We start from the raw sequence: 12,260 nt of genomic DNA on the forward strand, positions 1-12,260 counted from the left end.
CCTTAGGTACCAGGCTTCCACTTCTGACTCGCATCCAGGAGCTGCTCCCTAGGAAAACTCTGCTACTCCCAAATCTGGCCTCTGATCTTCTCAGCATGAGGAGACTTTAAATGTTGCTTTAAAGATGAACATTATATACCTTCTAATTATGGATAACACATTAGCCCTTCTTAGTGGAGGATGTGCCTGATGGGCAGAGCCAGGGCAGAAGCAAATCCAGCAAAGCAGCCAGCAGCTCTGCCCAGTCCAGCCACCAGCCAGCCCCCAGCTGCCACTGACCTGTCAGGAGGATCGTGCACTGCCAGCTCTCCCACCTGTCCTCTCACCCCCAGCTGCCACTGAACCCGATGAATAGGACAGATCTCCCTGGTGCTCTCCAGTATCCAGAGGATGCTCCAGCCCACAACTCCCCACTCGTTCCCTGAGAGCATCAGCTCCGTGCCCAGTGTTGCTTGGCTGCTTGAGCTGCTGGGTGCTGTGGTTTGACACATGTGAGGACAAGGGAGAGCATGTCTGTCCCATGAAGTGGTCCCCCAGACTCATTGGGATACATGAGCCTGGAAGATAAACCCTACATGCCACACAGAGCTGCTAAACTCAGCACACCAACCACTGAAAGAGCTGCCAGATCAGAGGAGCTTGTCTGGACAAGAAGTCAAGGGTGTTTGTGCCTTGAATACTGGAACCAGTCTGTGCCCTCCTGCCCCAAATTCTGTTTTTTCCTCGCTGACGTAACATGAAAAGCCTCAGTTGTGTCCCACAGATGCACCATGGGCTCAGCATGGTCCAGATGACAAAGAGCTGCCAAAGAACAATCACCCTCTGCCAAGGTACCCTCTGGGCTGCTCAGCTCTGCCTGTGTCACTGAAGGTTAAGGTCAAGAATTTGCTGGTAAACATCACTGTCCTGCAAAAGGGAACAGAGAGAATTGGGAAGCCCATTGCCTGTGCTTTCCCATCCCCTTCCCTGCTTCCCAGCGTGGTGCCAAGAGAGACCACGCGGTTGCCAAGTACCACAAGCGGTGAGGAGTGGGGGCTGGCAGCGCGTCCTGGCCAGGCTCTGCTCCCCAGTGACAGCACCGTGACACGGCCCTGGCAGGTGAGGAGTGCGCTAACGTGGAGCACCGGGCTGGTGGGCACACAGCCTGCTGGCATTCCGCTTTCGGGAGGGGGAACCTGCATTCTCACGACAGCCTTAAAGACAAGTCAGCGGCTGGGGGAGCTCTTAGTGCAGGGGAGGGTCCCGGCAGGGGCAGAGCTAGCCTGCCTGAAGGGCAGAGCCTTCCCACGGTGGCGCTGCGGGCCGCAGGGAGCGAGGCTGCTGTGCTCCCGGCATTGTGCTCCCGGCGCGCAGGAACAGCCCAAGCAGCGCTCCGTGCCGGCTGCCGGGACGCCTGGGGAGGGCAGGAGCCCATCTATCCCCTCTCCTGAGAGAGCCTCTCCAAGAGGCTTTGTGGCGGGGGTCAGTCTTTGTGGCGAGGCTGCTTTTCTGGAAGCAGAGACGCTCCTGCGTGCCCTGGCCTTTTTGCCCTTCCGCCGAAGGGCCAGCTGTCAAGGAAGATTGCCCAGACCACCCACCTCAGGCTTGTCTCCCGGAGTCATTCCTCATTGCCAGTACAAACCAGAGGTGACAAATAATTTCCAGCGTGTCAAGAAGGGCACATTCCTGGCTGCCAGAACTGCTGTGGCAGCAGACCATCACCCAGTGAAAAACAATAATTAAAAACAATTCCTGGAGGCCAACGACTCCCACGTGCCAACTGCCTGGTACAGGAAGGTATGCACAGACCAGTTTTGCAGAAGTAAAATTACAGTAAAATCTGCTTGCTGTGTGGAAATAATTTTTGGAACAAATGGAAATAGGAGGAAGGTGGATGTCACCCCTTCCCTTGTCTTTAACCTGGCTGTTCCTTCCCAAAGAATAAAAGACATGTCTATAATTACACAAAAATCTTAACATCTTTGAGGACTGCTTTGAACAAGCTGGACAAAGGGATCTCCTCCCTCCATCTCCTATTACATTACTGATACATTCTGTTAAAAGAAAGGAACACTCATTAATACACTTGCCTGAAAAGGCAGTTACCTCAGTTTTTGAAGCAAAACAAACAGTAATAAAAATAGCAATGGACAATATATCACACTGAAAGAACAACGGGTGTCAGTTTCTGCTTCTCCCGCCCTCCCAGTGCAGCACAACAGAAGAGGGCAGAGCCTGCCCCAGCCTCCCCTCTGCAGTCACAGATTCACTAACCCACGTATCTGTAGATCTCTCTAATGTCTCCTATACTGTCCTGCTACGCACTTGGGATTATTATTTCACCAGTGAAAGCTATCTTCCCTCTAAAAATAGCACTCTCTTGCTATATATACTGTTCTTATACAGACTCCAAGATTAATTAGCCATTTATTATATTTACCCTGTCTTCCCCTCTGAAATCCACTCATACTATCCATGATCTCTTTAAACCTTTCCCCCGTGCCCAGCCTGGCCTCATTCCTCAAGGAATTCTATGCAAGGACAGCCAAGGGACAGCCTTTGCTTCTGAACTTGTAAACATGATTCCTCTGAGGCTGCACCAACTCTGAACCTCTCTTCCCCAAGCCATTTGAGTTTCCCTAGGTTAAGCTTCATCCTGGTTTTCACAACTGCAACATAATCCTTAAAATGAGCTGCTAGATTTCCAGGCTACAAGGCCTAAGCAGTTAAAAAAAAAAAAATAAACACAAGAAATTATAGCTTCACTTCAAAAGAATTTTTTAATTTAGAAATGCAGTTATATACATAGAACAATTAAATTAAACTTTGTACAAATATTAAAATACTATCTTCACACCCACTGCAATGTACAGGATACCAGAAAATACATATAAAATAAAGCAAAATAAAACCAATTGAATGACATCCTGCACAGCATCAGTTATGGTTTTAAATCCCACATACATACGGAGTACCATTCTGCAAATAATTCCATAGTGGTGCAATTCAGATAAAAATAAAACACATATAGGAAAGAAAAGATTAATGCAGAAAGGCAATCAAGCTCCCCTTGCACTTGCATCAGCAACTATCAGCAGTCTACCCACCACATCATAGGACTTCTGCTTCAGACAACTTCACTTTGTTTTCTTTTGGAGGGAAGCATCTTTGAGAATCTGAACTAAAACATTTTCTAGCAGAACTCAGTTTGCCTCTGTCTGTTCTCACTCGAAGACAGAAGCAAAAGCATAGCTTACAGAAAGCATATGCAGAGTATCAATACAACGTGTTCTGGTGGGTACAGAGATCTGAACATCACCTGCAGAGGGCTGAGTTTGAAAGCAGTGCTGAACACACAGCCCTGAAGTGTGGGAAGTGGTGTGTTCTGTCCTGGTGTGCTAGGACTGGAAAAAGGCTTACTTCTTGTATAAAAATACACCTTAAAATGAAGCTTGCTCTAGGAAACCTCTTCGCACTTTCAAAGCCTATAGTAGAGAAAAACTGTTTTCTAATGAAGTTCTTCTGCAAGCAAAGGTTTTCACATAGAGCAAATTCAATCTGCTGTTCCCTGGTACGGACTGAAGGGTGAGGACGGGGTGAGGCAGGATGTGCAAAGTGAATTTATTGCATTTATATACAAAAGAACAAAGTGAAATTTTTTTAAATAGTTATCTGGATAGAGTAACAAGGCAGATTATTTGTTTAAACTGCTATCAGAACAGTAAAACCACGTTTTTTGCAAGTATGTTCTAAAAAGGTCAGCAAGGACAGCTCAGTGTGTCCTACCAGTTGTACATTATTTTTTTTTTATATACAGCAAGCCTGCTGGTGTATGCTAAATCATCTAACAAAGCACAAGCTTCCTTACAACCTGGTCATGATTGCATTAGCTCATTAGCCTGCAGTAAACCTCTACTTTCAGCTCTTCCTTGTGTTCCCTTTTCTCTGCTGCAAATGACTTAACCATCCCAGATTATTTCCAGCAGCTGAGCCAGTTGCTCTCTAAGCCCCACTCCTCAGTATTGACCCAAGTCATCCACCTCTGGGAGTATCTTAGGATGTTTCTTCCCGAAGCATGTGAAACAGCTTTCTTCCTTCCTGAGTTCTCCACACACTGAAAGGCCAAATTAAGACTCCAGATGCAGTAAACAGTTCATCACACCGGAGCTGAAAGGCCAAGGAAAAACCACAGCAGAGATGTCCAGGGGGAGAAAAGCACTCTGCTTGCTGAGTACACATTCTGCTACCCAGCAACTTCCCTGTTGGTTAAGGATAAAAATGCATTAAGCTCTTCTCCCTCCCAAACTCATGATGTTTTAACTCGGCAACAACTCGCATGCTTCAGCGCATCTCTCCTGGCTTAACTTTTACGTCTTCTGCAGTTAATGATGGGGAGGCACAAGCTATTTAAAGGCAGAACACACAAACCCCTCTCTCTCCAGTGCTGCTGACACCCTTCAAGGCTGAAGGAGGCTCTGACACAGTCCAAGCTGGCTCATCATTTGAGGTGAGCTTCATGATGCAGACCCTGACAAGAGACTGGCCCACTTCCCCATGGGTCACTGCCGACTTCACATCCTGGTTCTCTCAAGCTGGTCCAGTTCTACAATGCTTGGGCTGTAAACACTGCAGTGAGTTGCATTTATTTTTTAAAAACACTATGGAACTGGAAAGAAGCAAGGAAGTTTTTCTATTGCACATAATATCCTGAATTTCTGAAATGCCCTTTTCCCCCTCCCAACTATCAGACTCCAAAATTAATGGAAAGCTTTAAAATAAGTGCTATTTTTATTTTTCTGAATATAATTAAATAATCTTAATGTTCTTGAGTATCACAGGATCCAGCACATATGACAGAGCATGAGATGATTGTGTTGGGCGTAAAAAAAGTAAGAAAAAATGCCTCCCTTTGAAATCTTTTGCCAGACACAGGTGGGGGAAGAAAAGGTACCGAGACTGTACCTTTTTTCCCTGCACTGTGGCCTCAGTGCAGGGAAAAAACCTATTTACTGTATTACATCTTGCAAGGCTGAGCCTCTGTGCTTCCCATCCACAACACTGAGATTCAGGCTGCATCTACTTATGGCAAAATCCACAGAGACCACACTTAGCCCAGAGATAATGAACATTCCTGAGGCAGAGCACAGCTTACATCTGAGCGATCTTTAGGCTTCAGGCCTTGCTCCCTTAAGTAAAGATAGGACTGTGCAAAGTAGGTTTTCCTACATCTCTACCGAAAGCCTTCTCGGTCCTTCAGCCTCTGCAGAATTAAAACAAACACGAATGAATAATAATCATTTGATAACCAGTAAAGTGAGGCCTTGCTCTCCCTCCCCCTTGAAAAAGATTTGCTGCAGTGAACAGAGCTCTTCTGCAGGATCTGGAATCATCAGATGGGATTATGGAGACTGGCCTGGAACCTGCTGGCTTACCCTCAACAAGACAAGAGAAGCTGCATGTTTATGCTTGATCACAATAGCTACACTTGCATATTTCCCTCTTCCACCTCTGCATTTCCCCCATTCATTAGTAAAGCCATTTCCAAAAAATTGTATAGAATCCAATGATAGGAGGTTTAATGAGACTAAGTGCCAGGTCCTGCACTTTGGCCACAATGACTCCCTGCAGCGCTTCAGGCTGGGGGAAGAGTTCTGCCAGGCAGAAAAGGACCTGGGTTTACTGACTGATGGCAGACTGAACATGAGCCAGCTGTGCCCAGGTGAACAGGAAGGCCAATGGCATCCTGGGCCGTGTGGCCAGCAGGACCAGGGCAGTGATTGTCCCCCTGTACTCAGCACTGGTGAGGTCACACCTGGAGTGCTGTGTCCTGTTCTGGGCCCCCCAATTTAGGAAGGACACCGAGATGCTCAAATGAATCCAGACAAGGGCAACGAGGCTGGTGAAGGGTAAATCCTGTGAGGAGGCTGGGGGAGCTGGGGTTGTGCAGCCTGGAGAAGAGGAGGTTCGGGGGAAACCTTATCACTCTCCACAACTCCCTGAAAGGAGGGTGTAGCCAGGTGGGGATTGGTCCCTTCTCCCAGGTAACCAGTGACACAGTCTTAAGCTGTGCCAGGGAAATTTAGGCTGGACATCAGGAAGAAATTCTTCACAGAAAGAGTGACTGGGCATTGGAATGGGCTGCCCAGAGAGGTGGTGGAGTCACCATCCCTGGAGGTGGCACTCAGTGCCATGGTCTGGTTGACAAAGTGGTGTTCGGTCATAGGTTGGACTTGATGGTCTTAAAGGTCCTAGTTAATTATGTGTGATTCTGTGAAATTAAAACACTCCCTCTTTGTAGAGCTTGTCTTCTTTACTTCCCCACCCTAACTGAATTTTCTCTCCCAAGCTGGCAGTTGCTTGTTTTACAACAGCAGAGAGGAGGCCAGGCCACAGAGGATGTTTTCTGCTGGTGGTGCAGGTCCTCATCCAGAGCAAGGTCACGCCTTGGGATCAACTTCCAGCTTCTCCCACCAACCCAGCACTTCCCTTTCAGGAAGGCAACACATTCCCAACTTCTATACCTTGAATTGCTGAGGGTCAGTTTGAGCAGACAGGACCTTCAATGCATAAAAAGCAACTCCTGCTCTGAGCTGGTTAGGCAGCAGGAAAGTCACACAGACTTTCCTCCACACTCCCTTACCACTACACTTGCTCAACCCCTCCAATAAACCAATGAAGGAGAATTTACTCAAGCTTAGACCATTTCCAACAGTCAAAAAGCTAAACACAATCGTCCCCATGCTTATGTTTTAAAATTCCAATGGCAGATGTGTAAACAACATTTGTCCTCTACAGCGCTCGAAGCTGAGACACCACAGCCCACTGTAAAATGACACAGGATTTTCACCATCCAAATTGAACCAAAAATACCTAAACCACCCAAATGGGATTTATCAATCTCTTGTGTTAATGCAAGGTAACATGAGCAACAGGGAAGGATGTTTAAAACACTGTAATTTTAAATTAACATCCCTCTATAACAAGGAAAGGGAAAAAAGGATTTTTCCACCCACAGACACACACTATTCCATGTGTCCTGGGATTTAACAGCTATTCAGGAAAAGGAGTAACAAATACACAGCTGGACACTATGGCTAATCCCCATTTCAAAGAACTGGAGCTAACCCACATAAACCAACATAAAGATGTTGTATCATTTTTGTCAAGTGCTGTAATGTTTTTTACTATAGCAATGAGGATGAGGATGGTGAGGACTGTAAACCAAAAGCAAAGCAGCAAAGACAACATCCCTGTTTACCTGTACATTACCACGTGATGTGTAAGGCCATGACATTTTGCTCCTTCAACTCAAAAATGTAGCAGCTTCTCACAGGGCAAACACTTCCCTGGTTACTTCAAGAGAGTTATGACAAGGTACATGCAGCATCTAAGAAGCCAACTCTTCTTGCTGAAACCAATCCCATGGAACAGTGTCCAGACCTCAGTGAGGGATCTTACAACCACCACAGCACTTGCACTGGACCACGCACCCCAGACAAATGTGGCTTCCTGCAGTTACAGAGTCCCAACACGGACAGTCTGACCTGCTGTAGATAACTGTGGGGGGCAGAGGTATGCATATTTCTGAATTTTCCCTTCCCTACTACCAGAACTTGAAACAATCCTTACAACTTCAGGACTGAGCTGTGGTGTCCTCTAGCACTGCCATCAGAGTACTTGACTTTCCCTCACAGCAACAGGCTGGCACTTTGTTTAGGAGAAGCTTTACAAATGCTGCTTACCCCCAGCAGCAGGGGAAGAGCCCTTCTCTATGGGCCCACTGGAGCCCACCTGGCTAAACCAGCAGACCCTTTGTTGAATGAAGCTAGGAAGACACACCAGCCTATGAGATGGTAGCTACCCAGGGTTCAAGTACCTACTGTGGCTGGAAAAGGAATTTGGGACTGCACCAATGGCACTAGGAATTCACTACCTACAGTCATTTTTTTTGTCTTGGTATTTTCAAACACCTGAACCTCTTCCAGTGGGCTGCACTGGTAGAGGAAGAAGAAGGAGACAAAAGTGATTTTCAGGAATGGACTCCCGCAGAGATGGGACAGAGGGCATTCCTACATGTTTGACTTCTCAGCCTTTAGTGCTTAAGCAATTCTCAGTGAACTGTTCCTGCATGGCTAAGCTGCCACGCAGCCCATCTCATCTGAGGTGCTTCTAGACATCACAAGCTGCCCCTTAACTGCGATCCCTCCCAAGCCCAGTTTCAGTCCCACTGAGGTGTTCTGTCCTGCCCTATCACAAAGAGGCTGCTGGAAGAAGAGCCTATATAACATGTATACATATATTTAAATTGTGTCTGCACCCAGCGAGCAAGCAGGTTTAGCCCCTGCTCTCTGGGCAGCAGAAGGGCTAGAAAGGCTGATAAGCTGCAACAAGCCGGTGTGAGGAGGAGAAAGGCACAAGAAAAGAGCAGCTCTTCAGAGACTGCTGTCAAACATCTGGCTGGGGAAGAGGAGAGCTCAAATCCACTCTGTTCCTTGAGCCCCTGATGCTGATGGAATGGGGAAGCCAGCACTGCACCAACTCCACTGGTGCATCCAGGAGGCAACCTGGTAACATCCTTTGGATCTTCAGCTGAGGGCATCTCTTCTTGGAGGTATCCAGGGTACAGCTTGCGAGGATGGGGAAGACTGCACAGAGTGCTTCTGTCCCAAAGGCAGGGAGAGGGGAGGAGGAAGAAATCCAAGATGGAGAAGACTAGAGAAACACAGCAGACCTCATGCTTCCTTCAATAAGGGAATATCTGAATGGTGGGGTGAGAAAAAAAAAAAGTAGTCAAACTTCTGCAGTTCAACACACACCAGAAAAATTACCATTGAAAACAAGACAGGCTCTCACTTTCATAACATGACAATGTAGTGGTCTCCCTCTCATCACATGACAGCAGAAAGGAACTCTAGAGGACTCTGCTCCAACCTGCCTCTGAAAGTGGGACTATCACCAGCTCCAGCCTTGAAAGACTCCAAGGACAAAGATTGAGTGTCTACCTGGTCCTCCATTACCCTCCTAGCACAAAGTATCTCTTAATACCATGGAAAGGGGAAGTTCTGCCCTGAGCTATCTACAAGCCAATTACATTTCCTGCCTAAGACACAGCAGTCCCTGCAGAAGCAACCTTCAGCTACACCTTCACATCATCTCTGGCATTGCAAAGCCACTCCTTCAGGACAGCACAGAAGTGAGGAATAAAAGATGTTTTGTCTGTTCAACAGACTTGCCCTTCTACCCTCTATAGTAAGTTCAAGCACATCCCTCTTAGGTTTTGCAGGCTAAGGCTACAGCACTGAATGCTTTGTGGCAGAAAGCTGCTTACTAAAATAGTCTAAAAATTAAGCAGCCCAAACATCACTAGGTTTGTACTCCAAGCATGTCCTCCCACTCCCACCAACTTAGTTTCTACAAACAGTTATCTTACTGCTTTAGCACTATGATGCTGGAGGCTGGATTTCTCTGAAAATCCTCTGCTAAAACAAGAGTAAGCAGTAAACAATCTTGCTCAGACTGCCCTAGGCTCCCAGTCTGAGAACACCAAATTCTTCAGAAGAAGGTATTAAATACTGTTGGCATATTTAAGAGGTGAAACATGCTATAGAGACTGGATCTTTCCAAAAGCTGCTCTAGTGGCAGACACACATAGGGGCATCCCTTGTCATTTTTTACCCTAGATAGTCAGCTGCAGACCCTACTCTTAAACAGGTCCCATTTAGTGTTCCTTGCACAAGTCACTTACCGTCTGTGTATTCCTCAGAGGAAGTGAGTGATAAAAGGCTCTGTATGTCACTGCTTTCTGAATCTTGGACCTCTTTGTGTAAAGGTCTACTGCTAGCCATGCCAGCTACCCAGGAAGAGGTAGCAGCCTGATGCACAAGAACAGTTTCAGAGCGCTGAGAGCCACTGGCTTCACACAGTCCGGAACGTCCAGGGGCTTCATCTTCTCTTTCAAAGGTATTGTGAGCCCCTTGGTCCGGCTGCTGCATCTCCCTGGGTCCATTCTGTCCAGCTCCCTCTGAGAGCACGATCTGCACTCGGGAGTCCGAGGGTGGAATGCAATTCCCTGTGCTGCCATATACTGCTTCTTCATAGGATGGCAAGGCCACTTGGACACCATCCACCATAATAGAGACCTGATCTCCAGACACACCTTGGTCTCGCCTCAAAAAAAGGAAAGGAACAAAGAGGGGGGAGGAGAAAAAAAGAAATTAAGTTGAGTATTTATTTCACTATGTATGTCTTACCAAGAACTCCAGTAACCTCCTATAGCAGAACTCTAACTCTCAACACTTAGGGGAGGATAGAAACTTGCTTAGTGGTTTAACAACGTCAAGCAAGCACAGTCTTGGAGCCCTATGATGAATTGCCATTAAACACGAGCACGGGCTGTAAATTTGCAGCACCCGATGGATTTAGCAGCAAGGGCTGAAAAGGTTACAATGCTTCCCTCACCTCACTTACCTCCACAGCAAAATTTGACAAAGGTCATGCCTCTGCTCCGTGCCTTTAGCAAAGAGCACAGTCGATTCCAGCCTGGTGTACTGCTACATTCCACACTACCCAGCACTGCCTGTTCCACTGCCTCTGCTGCCGGCCAGATAACCTCTGACAGGATGGGGAAGGCAGCTCTGGCACAGTGTGAATCACCTGGTTTCATAAGGCCTGGGAGAAAATTTTTCTTCTCTAGTAGTTTGGGCCTTTTCATAAAAGGGCAGACTCCAGAGCCCCACATCTCCACCTCCCCACTGCTGAAGTGTCTGCCTCAGCTGGCAGCAGTGTTATGGCTGGGTCCCTCCTCTCGCCCACAAACCCACGCCAGGAAGGCTCTCCTCCCACCGCAGAGAAGGATGGCGGACTTGCATGTGTATCTAAAGAGTAGTACTGCCTAATTTTTGGTCAAGCAGTCTGGGAAAGATGTGCACATATACACCCAGACAGACTTCAGCAGCTATCCAAGGCTAGAGGAAATTGATCTATAGCCAGGCTAGTAAATATCGTGACTTATTCCATTCAAAGCCAAGGCAAAAGCACAAGGAAGTCGCTCCTTGGGTGGCACATAAGAACTGCAGGTGGGTATCACAGACCACCATTCCAGAAAAGCACTGGATCAGTAGTATGGGGCAGAGATGTCACTGAGGTGATGAAAAGAGGGAACAGAAGCAAGGAGCTAAGTTGTTCCAAAACAAAGGTCTAACCCAACTACCTGAATGGGTTTCTACTTCTAAGAAACAGGTGCCTCTGGCCCCTCCAAGCCCCAACTACACTCACCTGCTATGATGGAACGACTTCAGCTTTGGCTGCAGCAAAACAAACAGCACAACTAACAGCAGAATCAGGGCAACAGAGCTCGCTGTGGAGGCTACTATAGACAGCGTGGGCACTCCAATTGTCGGAGGAGAGTCCTTTTCTACAAAATGAAGGGGATCACAAGGTAAAATGAGTAACTGCTATAGAGAAGGAAAAACATTCACACTGCTCCTCAGGAGTTACTCCTGGCTATGTGTGTAAGGAGGCCAGGTTTCCCATACAGGCAAGACACACCACCTATCTCAGTTTGCAGCTCAAGCTGACACCTCTCCATCAGCTGTAAATGGAACCCAAAATCAAACAGGCACATACAGGGATCCTTTGGAAAAACACAGAACAAGCGGAAAAGCAGTGCAAGAAGGCCATGGGAACTGACAGGTGGGGGTAAGGGTCATGTTATATATAGATCTGCCTGAGCAAAAGCTAGAGAATGTCATGATATCACCAACAAGGCCAATAATAGTCTAGCACAATAAGCAGCTTATTTTAGTCCAAACAATAGAAAAAGTTCAAAAAAAACATTTTTTCTCAACTAATTTAACAGCTTTGCAAAGAGGTGTGGAAGTCAACTAGCTGATTATTATTATGCACTTATTATAATTAAGACACAGATTAAGTTTCTCTCTCACACAAACATATACCAGAGGACAGAGAAAGGAATGCAGATGTTGTTTCAGGGTGCTGAGTTTTCAGGGTTAGATACATGTGTCCTGTTCATAGTACTCTTTCCTACCCTTCTGCAGCTGTGCTGTGTGACTCTATGAAAATCAATTTGGCTTTTAAAGGACCTGTGCAGGAATAAAGTGGGAGTGAAGAGAGAATGGCTTGGAAGTAGCATTGCTGAGCACTGCATACCATGCCTAGAAGGCTACACTAGTCCTTTCACCTGCCTAGAGGAAATAATTGTATGTGTTGTTTCTGTACCTAATTTTCGTCTTTGGTAGAGATCTGAAAAGCCTCACCTATCC

The 12,260-nt window shown here is 46.8% G+C and overlaps 1 protein-coding gene across 5 annotated transcripts in view; it reads right to left on the minus strand.

The window, feature by feature from the left end:
- Positions 1–2,733: 2,733 nt before the first annotated feature.
- The window catches only part of SUSD6 (sushi domain containing 6), an 83,191-nt gene continuing 73,664 nt past the window's right edge, over positions 2,734–12,260 (minus strand). For all 5 annotated transcript variants that reach the window (XM_014252134.2, XM_014252136.2, XM_005522546.3 and 2 more), the window contains exons 6-8: positions 11,254–11,392; positions 9,725–10,146; positions 2,734–8,737 (exon numbers count right to left, since the gene is read on the minus strand). In XM_014252134.2, the coding sequence (XP_014107609.1) occupies positions 8,712–8,737; positions 9,725–10,146; positions 11,254–11,392 (587 nt within the window). In that variant the 3' untranslated portion in view covers positions 2,734–8,711. The remainder of the gene's footprint in view (positions 8,738–9,724; positions 10,147–11,253; positions 11,393–12,260) is intronic.

The sequence above is a fragment of the Pseudopodoces humilis genome, chromosome 7 (genome assembly GCF_049639895.1).
Source record: "Pseudopodoces humilis isolate 2021_Gansu_Grassland_sample_001 chromosome 7, ASM4963989v1, whole genome shotgun sequence".
NCBI classification, from domain to species: Eukaryota; Metazoa; Chordata; class Aves; order Passeriformes; family Paridae; genus Pseudopodoces; species Pseudopodoces humilis.